Source organism: Apis dorsata, unplaced genomic scaffold (assembly GCF_000469605.1).
Source record: "Apis dorsata unplaced genomic scaffold, Apis dorsata 1.3 scaffold_132, whole genome shotgun sequence".
NCBI lineage: Eukaryota > Metazoa > Arthropoda > Insecta > Hymenoptera > Apidae > Apis > Apis dorsata.
Genome location: NW_006263425.1, coordinates 483,709 through 495,384, shown reverse-complemented (window position 1 = coordinate 495,384; position 11,676 = coordinate 483,709). Strand labels below are relative to the sequence as shown.

Here is an 11,676-nt window from a genome sequence, read left to right as displayed (position 1 = left end):
AAAAAAAAAAAAAAAAAAAAAAAAAAAAAAAAGAAAGAAATCGAATTTAAAAGCTGAGTGGTGTGTTTGTTATTTTCAGAGTGATATTTACGGGCATCTACACATTTGAGTCCGCCGTTAAGGTGATGGCGAGGGGTTTCATTCTGCAGCCTTTTACCTATCTTAGAGATGCATGGAATTGGCTCGACTTCGTAGTTATAGCTTTAGCGTGAGTAGTTAAAAACTTATTTTTTAACTAAAAAAAAAGAAAAGAAAAACGAAAGGGAAAAAGAAAAGAAAAGAAACGCAAACGAGATCAAGAGAAATGTAAAGAAACGAGCAGGAAAAAGAAAGAAAAAGAAAAAAACGATGGTATAAAAACGATAGAGTACAGCGTGTGACGAAAGAGAACATTAGAAACCTTATAAAAATTTTATTTATCGTTAATTAATATTTTTTCAATTAGAATAAACAAGTGATATTAAAGAAATATTTTTTTAAATTGTAAAATAAACTATTTTTTTATTTAGCTTTTTGATTAAAGTGAAAAAGATAAAAGAAGAAAATTATTAAAAATCTGTTTCTTCCTAATTAATTAATTAATTAGAAAAGGAAAGAAGAGAAGAAAAACCTTAGAATTACTGGAATCAAAATCTTAATAAAAATGATAAAAAGAAGAGAAAAATAAATTTTAAACCGCATTGTAATTGGCGCTAATCGAAGAGGAGAAAAATCATTAAATTGATATGTCGTACGATGGTAAAATCTGATGGATCTCGTGAGCTCTTCCTTTTTTGTTGAATCTTTTGAAATCGATTCGTTGAAAAATTTCGTGGCGGAAATAATAAAGTATTTAATTTAAGAAAAAAAAAATGTATTTAAATTCATACATTTTCCCACAAAATCACGAATCTACCTAAAATTATTAACGATGTCTTTTGTTAATTTTAACCCATAATTTAATTATAAATATTAATATATTGTCAAAAATAATAATAATAATAATAATAATAATAATAACAACAACAACAACAATAACAATAATAATAATAAAAAGAAGAAAAAGAAGAAGAAGAAGAAGAAGAAATAGAAGAAGAAGAACAAGAAAAAAAAGAAGAAGAAGAACAACAATAATAATAATAATTCATTATTATTAAAAATAATCCAAAAGAAAAAAGAATTAAAGATAATTATAAATATTTCGAACAGGCTTCGATTGTCGATCAGCCTGAGAGACAATTTGTGTTTTTCTCCTTAGTTCCACGGGTAGATTCGTATATCACGAATGATGATGATGATCTTAGCCGTACCGCGTCGACAGGACCGATTTTGAATGAATGAATGAACGTCGACCCCCGTTACGAGCAGAGTTGGCGAAGAGAAGGGTTTACTCACGAGAACGCTAATTAATATACAAGATTAAAATGTGTTCAGGTTATGGAACGTAGATCTATCTATATATAAATATATAAACGTATATAATTAATACATATATTTTGCTAGAAACCTTGAGTAAGCTATTTAGAAAAAAAAATAAATAAATAAAAAAAATAAAAAAAAATAAAGAAGAAGAAGAAAAAGAAGAAGAAAAAAAAAGAACAAATTTTTTGTGTAGCGATGAATACTCTACTCTTCGAATTTTCTCTTACCACACTTATACACTTACACACACGTACAATATAATACATGAATATATTTATATACATGTGTATATATATACATATATGTGTGTATATATACGTATATACGATATTCATATATTTACACGTATAGTTACACGATTACATAAAAAAATACTTACATATGATAGTTAATACTTGAATTAGTATTCTTATAATTAGATAGGGATTAGAGATTTTTTATTATTATTATTATCATCATTATATTGTTATTATTATTATTATTATTACTATTATTATTATTATTATTATCATTATTTTTATTATTGTTATTACTGTTATTATTATTATTATAATTATTATGTCTAGTTACTCTCAGACGGAAAGTATTTATTTATTTATTTCTTTATTTATTTATTTATTTATTTATAATCATCGTAATTGTTGATTAGCATAGCGTATTATACGTCGATTCGATCGAATCACTTATTAATATTATTAATTGTCGTAGATTTAGTACATTATTATTATATATGTGTGTATATATATATATACATTTTATGTATAATACATACATATGTGTATATATACAGAATGTTTATGATATTTGTTTTTAGAATCTTTTTTGTAAATGATAGATTTGCGAAATAAATTAAAGAAAACAAAATTTCATCGTTTTTTTATACGTTTATAGGACGGTGATCTCTAAATAAATTTTTTTAAACGATAACTTATTGATAAATTCAATATCAATTTAATTTCAATTTTAAATGTTGATATATTTTTTCACACAAGAGAAGTGTAAAATAAATATTATTATTATGTAAAAAAAAGAAAAAAATATTTTTAAATTTAATCAATTTAAAAATATTCGTTATATACACAGTAATAAATTTAAAAAATTTCTTCGGACCATCACCATCCATATAAAACGAGAAATTTGTCTTCTTCTATTTTTCTCGCAAATATATACCATTTATAAAAATATCGCTGAAAAATAATATCCTGTGAACATCCTGTATAACATATTAAGTAATTGTTGATAGATGGACAAATACGTGTATCTTATACAGCGTAACGAGTATCCGTTTGCGACTCGGCATCACGAGAACTATATCACAATATATATATCATATTCCATGTTCACCTTTTTTTAATTAATTATATTAGAAATTGATCCTGTCATTATTAACTATTATTATTAGTATTATTATTATTATCCTTATTACAAGAAAAGTAGAAAAGTAATAAAATGAAAGAAAAAAAATATGATTTACAATTAGATTCCCGTGATACCGTGGCATATCGAGCAACATCGATTGCATGCAGTAATAGCTACCTGTAAAATATATATAAAATATATATATATACATACACACACATATATATATTTTATATATATCCTCTTATTATTATCATTATTATCATTATTATTATTATCATTATTATTATTATTATTGTTATTATTATTGTTATAATTATTATAATTATTATTATTTTTATTATTATAATTATTATTATTATTATTATTATTATACAAGCAGTTTTTCAAAGCAGAAGTTTTGGTAGGCAATAGAAAAATCTGGTAGCGAGTAATCGTTTGAGTATTATATTTAATACTTTTTTTACTTATTCTCTTTTCTAATTCTTTCTTTCTCTCTCTTTCTCTCTCTCTCTCTCTTTCTATATATATATCTATCTCTATCCTTCTATCTTTTTCACTATTTTTCTCTCTCTTTCTCTCTTTCTCTCTCTGTCTCTCTCTTTCTATCTATCTATCTCTATTTTTTTCTAAAATCGTTTTGTTTTTTTGTTTGTATCACTGTAATGTGTGTGATGTTCGGGTGTATTGCAGTTATGTGACGATGGGCATAGATCTAGGCAACCTTGCCGCTCTCAGGACATTTCGAGTCCTCCGAGCCTTGAAGACTGTCGCTATTGTACCAGGTATGCTTAGTGAAATAGATCAATTGGGTGTAGTCGCAGATTTTTTTCTTTTAGAGACTATTCATTTTTTTTTTTTTTAATAGATATACACTTTTGCCGCGGCTCGCTGTTACACACATACATTCTATCGCATATCATCACCTACACAACGCCTATATTCTATTATAATAATTACCTCTCTGTATATCTCTTTAATCTCTCACTTATGTCTATCTGTCTGACGAAACGCCTATATTAATCATCTGTACATTTTTTTCGTGCGTCATTTTTTTTGCTCGCCAACCTTGCATCTTTCGACACGATCATCGGATCAAAGATCATTCCACCTAAATTGAACATCATGATTTTTTTTTCTTTTTTTTTTTTTTTCAATTTTCCAAGAAGCAATTGTCCCCTTCTGCTAGCAGCATCTATTATCTCCTTCTTGTTCCTCATTTTCATTTCATCGATGATGATCTCCTCCACTTTTTTTTTTTTTACAGAAAAGAGACAATATATTAATTTGATGATCCTTCCATCCGTTTCTTCGGTCGATCCATTATCATCTATCTATCTTTTTCTCTTTTTCCACACGCTGAAACGAGAAGCGTTGTCTTGTTTGTTAAACAAAAAAAAATATATATATACATATATATATATATACAATAAGACAAATGATAAAATAAATATGCAAAAGAATTATGCCCGCCACTTTGAACGTCGTCTTCGTCGAACATATTGCACATTGACGTTTTACTGACAAATCCATCTGGTCCCCTTTTTTGTTTCGTTCGCCAGGTCTGAAAACCATTGTCGGCGCTGTGATAGAATCCGTGAAGAACCTGCGCGATGTGATAATCTTGACGATGTTCTCTCTTTCCGTCTTTGCGCTGATGGGCCTCCAGATTTATATGGGGGTGCTCACGCAAAAGTGTATAAAGAACTTTCCCGAGGACGGCTCCTGGGGCAATCTGACCGATGAAAACTGGGAGCGATTCGTTAGTAATGAAAGTACGTAGTTTATTATTCCTTGACGTATTTTCGTTGCTGAAAAGTTTCACCTCAGAAACGAAGCCTTTTTCCTTGGAACTTTGGAAAAAATATTCCAAACTTATTTTATTTCCCTTCGAATGAACGTTCTTCTATAAATAAAGAATAATATATAATGAAATGAAATTATTTACATTAAATAAATTATCCGTTATTTAATTAATAAACAATCGAAATCTTAAAATTTTGAATTGAAGAGCTTTCATTTTTTCCCCATCAAATAAAAAAATTTCAAAACTAATTAAAATTGAAATTGATTATTTTATTTAGCTAATTGGTACGTGGACGAGGCGAAAAACATGCCTTTGTGTGGAAATTCATCTGGAGCAGGGTAATTTATCTCGTTTTTTTTTTCTTATATATAGTATAAATATATATATATATATATACAAATTCTTGTTACTATTCATCGTAAATCATTGGATTTGTTGAATACAGGCAGTGCCTTCCTGGTTACACGTGTTTACAAGGATACGGTGAAAATCCGAATTACGGTTACACGAGTTTCGACACCTTCGGCTGGGCTTTATTATCCGCCTTTCGTCTGATGACGCAAGATTATTGGGAAAATCTGTACCAGTTAGTGCTTAGATCGGCCGGCCCATGGCATATGTTGTTCTTCATCGTGATCATTTTTCTTGGCTCGTTTTATCTCGTCAACTTGATTCTTGCTATTGTCGCGATGTCTTACGATGAATTGCAGAAGAAAGCTGAGGAAGAGGAAGCAGCCGAGGAGGAAGCTATAAGAGTACGTATTTATAAAATTAAAATTTGCCTAGAAAAAAAAGTATTTGTACATAACACTCATGTTCCAATAAAATAAATCATTTTTACAATCATTTGAAGATACTAAATGATAACAAATATAATATAATTAGATTTAATTACAATAATGTCTAGTCAACTGTTAAATTATCAATTCTTTTTCCGGAAGAGACGTATTTTTAGAAATTCAAGATACATACATCATAAAATAAAATGCAAATACTTTTCTCTATCTTAGAAATTTTTTGGCTATAAAGTATAAAGTCGAGAAAAAAGACAAAGTAAAAATTCTCGAAGAATCTAACCTATCTTTGATTGAACGAGTTTCAATCCAAATCCTATAATTATTATGTTACAATACAACTGTGTGCAAATACTTACATTAAAGTATTACAAAAAACTAACGAAAACAAATTAACATTAATAGAGATTAAATATATTTTAATGAAATATACGACAGGAAGCTGAGGAAGCGGCCCTGGCAAAGGAGACCAAATTAGCGGCACAAGCGGCAGCCCGAGAGGCGGCAGCACATGCGGCGGTGACCGCCGCTGACCAGATAGTCAAATCTCCATCAGACTTCTCGTGTCACAGCTACGAATTGTTCGTTGGTCAAGAGAAAGGGAACGACGATAACAACAAGGAGAGGATGAGCATACGTTCGATCGAATCGGTCAGCGAGCACAGAGTGAAACAGATCAACAATCACACGACCACCACTAAAGTGCGAAAAGTCAGCGCCGTAAGTGTCTGACTGGCCGATGTGTCTCTCTCTTTTGTACCATCGATTTATCCTCCTTTGACGTAATGTACTCTCTTTTTGCCTCCTGTTACAATCGAACTTGTCCCCCTTGACCTCGCTTCTACGAGAGCGATTCACGCGAGGCTGTTCGATCTCGACTCGACTCGTCGATGAAACATTGAAATAATACTTTTTTTTATTTTTCCTTCCACTATCGTATTTTGACTATATTCTATGGTGCACAGAGCTGTCCATGGGACATTACATAATCCTCCGCCAATTTTATTTGAAAATTGTTTAGTATACTAGCTATTAGAGTACTTATAGAGTAACGATCAATATTTAAGAGGAAAATTTATCATGACAAAAGGAAGTATAAATATTCTAAGAAAGTTAATGATATTATAGCATAAGGAAATATTTAAAAAATTTATTAAAAAATGAAACATGGAGGAATATTAATGTGGACAACTTTGTTCTATCCATTTATGCACTATGGTGTTTTGCGAGCCGTTTCAAGGACAGGGATGGCGTAGATTCAGATTTTTGTTGAGCGTTCGTCAACCTATAACGAATAAACTGAACAGGATGATGGATTTGTTGACGGTGTGTTGATGGCAGTTTAGGGAAGTGAAGACGAAATGTCTTGAAAAGGATAGATAGGTTGATGAATTCTGATCAGGAAACGTTCCACTTAGGCTCAAGTTAGCGTTGAAAGCGACGAGTCGAGCCCCTTCATAAAAGTCTATCGCTCTGTAGCATGCTTGTCGTAACATATTGTAATCGATTGTTAAATAATGATCAATTTGGTACTTCGTTAGGACGCTTATTGAACTCCTTGCTTTCGTTGCGTTGAATTTTCTTCATCGATTCTTTCTTGGTTTCGAATGGCGTATAATGATTTTTGACAGCGTGCATTCCTTTTGGTTTTCCATCATCGGTCTGGTTACTCGCGGACGCGTCTAAAGTGTTTTAAATAGGATCGATATCGTTGTCGAAATAAAAAAGAAAAGAACGTTTCATTCTGTGCCGTTTTGCATGGTAACGCATGTGTGTAGTAGAGAATGGAGATACGAATTTTCGGTTCATAAATAGGAACATTGATCTTGAGTCAAGTAAAGAAATCGAAAGTTATTTTTTCAACACAGTCAAAGTTATATAAAAGTGCCACTGTGGGAATTATTCTAAGAAGATTGATAAGTTTCTACTTATAATTTTCATTTTCTGTTATACGTTTAATGATAATAAAAATTAATTAGAGATTTCCAAAATGTAAGATTATATCTTTAAAAAGTGATTCTGTGTCATAACAAATTCAAGTTTTAAAGATACATACCATAACTCTCAGAAATCTCTAATAATTCATACTTAAAGGATGTAAAGAAAGATCAAAGAAAGATCTACAAATCATGTTTATTACATGACGTACAAGTGATAAAAGATACCGCGGATCTTCGTGTCTCCCTTACTTCCGTTTTAAAGGCATTTGATCAACATCGTTTTACCCTAATATGCGTTTGCGAAGACAGTTGTATCATTATATCTCTGCGTGTGTTAACATCATGCTCTATCTCTCTATCTCTATCTCTATCTCTCTGTCACTTCTTTTGTGTATGTAACGCTTTTGCAAGTATTTATATAAACATATTATCCGTATCGAGTGCCTCCTTGGTGTACATATTAGACAACGTTACGAGCCGTTTGGTAGGAGATATCTTTTCTTGTTTTTTTCTTAAGGTCTCTCGCGCCGCTAATGGCCAGTTTACTTATGCCTACCAGGAAAGCCTGCGGAAGGTATGTGTGTCACAACGTGTCTGTCACCGCCGACCGTACGTACTACAATAGATGTACAGGATCCATGATCCAAAATTTCATGTCGATCAAAACACCATCGATCGTCCAAGGTTTCACGCGTTCCAAACGTTTCTCGTCGAAACGCCAATCTCGTTGCCATTAGAGGATCATTACGCACAATCATTCAAAGATGCTTGAAGATTCGATGGACCAAGAGCGCGATATAAGGGAATATATTTTATTTCACTTCGCATTTCATTTCGTGAAATCACTTCGCAAATATGTGCCACTTCCCGATGAAAAAACAACATCAATATCTTGATATACTTTGCTCCAAAGATGCTTTAAGAATTGATTTCACTCGAGATGCAAGATATATTCTTCCGAAACGAAACGAATCGCCCCAAAAATCCACAGAATCTCCAACATCCTTGTTGCTAAAAATACCGTATATCGAATTATCTCAATCTTTAGAACCATCTCGCAACTCAGAAAAGATCTCTCATCAGTTCATATAAGTTCAAAAAATCCCATATAAGTAAACGTACAAATTTTGAGCTTCACGTAGCCTCCAAACTCTCAAGAAAACCGCAGAATTATGCACAAAAAAAAAAAAAAAAAAAAAGAAAAAAAGAAAGAAAGACACGAGTTATCGAAATCCAAGCCTGTCATCAGGACCTCCCTCCCTATTGACTATATACAGGTTCCATCGATGAAGTAATTGAAGAAATGACACGACACGCGAAGCGGTGCGAAGCTAGCTCGAAGAAGGAAGATTCATTATAGTCGAATATAGGCAAATATATATATACACATATATAGGGTGTGTCTCGAGGGTGTTGATTAAACGTATTGGAATGAAAAAAAAAAGGAAGAAAAAAAAAAAAAAAAAAAGAAAAAAAGAAAGAAAGAAACGAGTTATCGAAATCCAAGCCTGTCATCAGGACCTCCCTCCCTATTGACTATATACAGGTTCCATCGCTGAAGTCCTTGAAGAAATGACACGACACGCGAAGCGGTGCGAAGCTAGCTCGAAGCAGGAAGATTCATTATAGCCGAATATAGGCAAATATATATATACACATATATAGGGTGTGTCTCGAGGGTGTTTATTAAACGTATTGGAAAGAAAAAAAAAAGGAAAAAAAAAAAAAAAAAAGAGAAAAGGTGGAAGAACCTCGCCCCATTCCCCCTTTAAACCGCCCCCTTTAAACCGTCCACTCGCTTTTCGAGAGAGGCTCGAGAGAGAACGGTGAGAGAGAAAAGCGGTGGTCCGCTTTGTTGTAATTTCAGGCGAGCCTTAGTCTGCCTGGCTCACCGTTCAATCTTCGCCGGAGCAGCCGCGGTAGCCATCAGTTCACGATCAGAAATGGCAGGGGCCGTTTCGTCGGGCCCCCCGGCGGTGACCGGAAGCCGTTGGTGCTGTCCACGTTCCTCGACGCCCAGGAACACCTGCCGTACGCGGATGACTCGAACGCGGTCACGCCTATGTCCGAGGAGAACGGCACGATCGTTGTGCCCGTCTACTACGCGAATCTTGGGTCCAGGCATTCTTCGTACACGTCGCACGCTTCACGCTTGTCGTACACGTCTCACGGCGATCTGATCGGCGGCATAGCGAACGCGGGGAAACCGATGACCAAGGAGAGCCAGTTGAAGATCAGATCTGTCAGGCCGCCGTCTGTCAATGGACATATCACGGATAATAATCAGAAGTACCATTACGTGAGTAAAAAGAAAAAAAAGAAAAAAATTGGATCTCGTGAGGTGATCTCGCATTTAAACGTATAAATATGTTAAGGGATTTAATGTTTTTTTTTTTTTTCTTCCTCTCCCTTAAGGAGGGTGATCTGGAAGATCCCATGGGCAAGGCAAAGCAACAAGACAATCCGTTTATAGAGCCTTCTCAACAACATGCCGTGGTTGATATGAAAGGTGAATTTTATATTACTTGTTGTTAGTGGAGGGATTGTTTTTTTATTGATATTTTTCTTAAAATTGTTGTTTTCTTGTTTCTCTTTGCAGACGTGATGGTGTTGAATGATATCATAGAACAGGCAGCGGGACGACAGAGCAGAACTCCGGAGCAAGGAGGTAATGTCGAATGTTCAATTCTTTCGCTCATGTTACTTTTTTTCTTACAGTTTTCTATCACCCTTTATCACAGATGTGTATCTCTTGTGTGATGAGCATCCTATCATTTTGATGTACACCGTTGTTGAAACTCTTGTACAGTTTTCTCCATTGATATTCAGTGCTGAAGATTTTTGTCTGAGCGCCTTGTACATAGTAGACCGACTCCTATATATACGTATATACAGTCTATCTCTCTTTCTCTCTCTCTATCTCTCTGTCTCTTTTTTTTTTCTATTGTTTAATTTCAAAGTCTCGTTTAAACTCGATCGAAAATTATTTCCATTTTATTCCGTTATTGGTTAATACCGATACTGTACTACAGTGCATGGTACGATTCCTGTTGGTCCCAATAAGTTTCATTTTTATTATTATTGTATAAAAAGGAAGAAAGAAACGAGAAATATGAAAGTTATAGTGTAAAGCAAAATAAGGATAATTATATGATTATAGACATAATTTTCAAATCGTATAATAAGTAAATTCATCGAATAATTGCAGTGCATAAGCCCTCGAAATCTTGGATGGATAATGAAACGAAATGAATTAAAGTAAAACAATTTTGTAACGGTGTCTTTTGGGGAAACAGAGTTTGTTTCCTGATGTATATGACACAGATTAACATCCTCGCTGCAGCTGCACAGTCTTGGTCGCTTCGTGCCTGGATTTCGCCTTCTCCTCGTCTGATCACCGACGTACACTGCAGCGAAAATTTTCATTTTCATAGTCTTTTATTCGCGATGGCACTCCGCTTCGAGGGCACCTCCGCGTTTGCCTGCGTTTGCACAATAACAAAGTAGAATCGCGAAGCTTTTTCCGACCGGTGATTTATTATTGTCATTCACCAATTTTCATTCAATGCTCTAGAAAGTGCGATTAGAGCTTCTAATACTGATGTTATAGCGAGAACACCAAGCAACATTGTCTCAAGCACTTTGACTTACTATTAGGTTGCTGCAATAACTAGTAATAGCAACGATTCGAAGAATTAGATCGATTATTATTTTGTCACATTTATCCTTTTAATTTATTATTAATATCTTTCACTCTTATTATTTGTGATCATTTTATTTGATAGTTGATTTTGTTGATATTTTATTTGTCACATTGTTCATTATTTTATTCCCAATAATCTAATTTTCCATTTTTTATCCACAAGTGGTCGAATGAAGATTTTATTAAAATTATCATAAAAAAGAGAGATCAATAAGTTAAACTAAATAATCTTAAAATTAGAAGATTTAATTTCTAAAATGAGTATAAATTTTCTTAAAAAAAATTCTTTACAGCATGTTTCTTTCATTTCTCCCTTTTGAAAATTCAATTTGCCCCATTTTAACCAGTACCATGTTCCACCAGTTGAGGATTAATTGCATTCTGAATGTCCACGATTTTTATTTATTCCTCATAACCGAACTATAAATTTGTTCTTTACCCTCTTTTTTTTTTCTGCAAGCTACCCACTTGTCGCACTCTTATTCCTCCTTTTGCAGCTTCGATTTTTTTTTTTTTAATGTCCCTGCACAGCTTTTAGGCTGCGCGTGTTCTTGTTAGTCGCGTTGCACATTCACGTGCAAATGCATTGAATGCACCATTTATGATTTCTTTCTTTTTTTTTTTCATTTCTTTCGCTTTCACATAGCTCCGTACAATTCCTTCAAGATTGTT

General features: G+C 33.0%; 1 protein-coding gene and 2 long non-coding RNA genes across 36 annotated transcripts in view; 1 reads left to right on the top strand and 2 right to left on the bottom strand.

Moving 5' to 3' along the window:
• The window catches only part of LOC102677972, a 15,303-nt gene extending 10,681 nt beyond the window's left edge, over nucleotides 1-4,622 (bottom strand). The window contains exons 1-2 of one of the 2 annotated variants that reach the window (XR_421317.2): nucleotides 4,286-4,622; nucleotides 4,011-4,119 (exon numbers count right to left, since the gene is read on the bottom strand). This is a non-coding gene — a long non-coding RNA (uncharacterized LOC102677972). Of the gene's footprint in view, nucleotides 1-3,623; nucleotides 4,120-4,285 lie in introns of those variants that run through there. The other variant, XR_004150028.1, reaches the window with a different exon arrangement.
• Nucleotides 1-11,676, top strand: part of LOC102678064 (sodium channel protein para) — a 57,363-nt gene that overhangs the window by 29,495 nt on the left and 16,192 nt on the right. For 19 of the 33 annotated variants that reach the window (XM_006613022.2, XM_006613014.2, XM_006613017.2 and 16 more), the window contains 9 exons: nucleotides 80-208; nucleotides 3,454-3,545; nucleotides 4,323-4,535; nucleotides 4,845-4,905; nucleotides 5,013-5,322; nucleotides 5,800-6,081; nucleotides 9,169-9,600; nucleotides 9,717-9,810; nucleotides 9,901-9,969. In XM_006613022.2, coding sequence (XP_006613085.1) covers nucleotides 80-208; nucleotides 3,454-3,545; nucleotides 4,323-4,535; nucleotides 4,845-4,905; nucleotides 5,013-5,322; nucleotides 5,800-6,081; nucleotides 9,169-9,600; nucleotides 9,717-9,810; nucleotides 9,901-9,969 — 1,682 coding nt within the window. Of the gene's footprint in view, nucleotides 1-79; nucleotides 209-3,453; nucleotides 3,546-4,322; nucleotides 4,536-4,844; nucleotides 4,906-5,012; nucleotides 5,323-5,799; nucleotides 6,082-7,818; nucleotides 7,876-9,168; nucleotides 9,601-9,716; nucleotides 9,811-9,900; nucleotides 9,970-11,676 lie in introns of those variants that run through there. The other 14 variants (XM_006612998.2, XM_031509208.1, XM_031509205.1 and 11 more) reach the window with 2 other exon arrangements.
• The window catches only part of LOC116185223, a 14,881-nt gene continuing 8,355 nt past the window's right edge, over nucleotides 5,151-11,676 (bottom strand). Inside the window, exon 3 of the long non-coding RNA XR_004150025.1 lies at nucleotides 5,151-5,314. This is a non-coding gene — a long non-coding RNA (uncharacterized LOC116185223). The remainder of the gene's footprint in view (nucleotides 5,315-11,676) is intronic.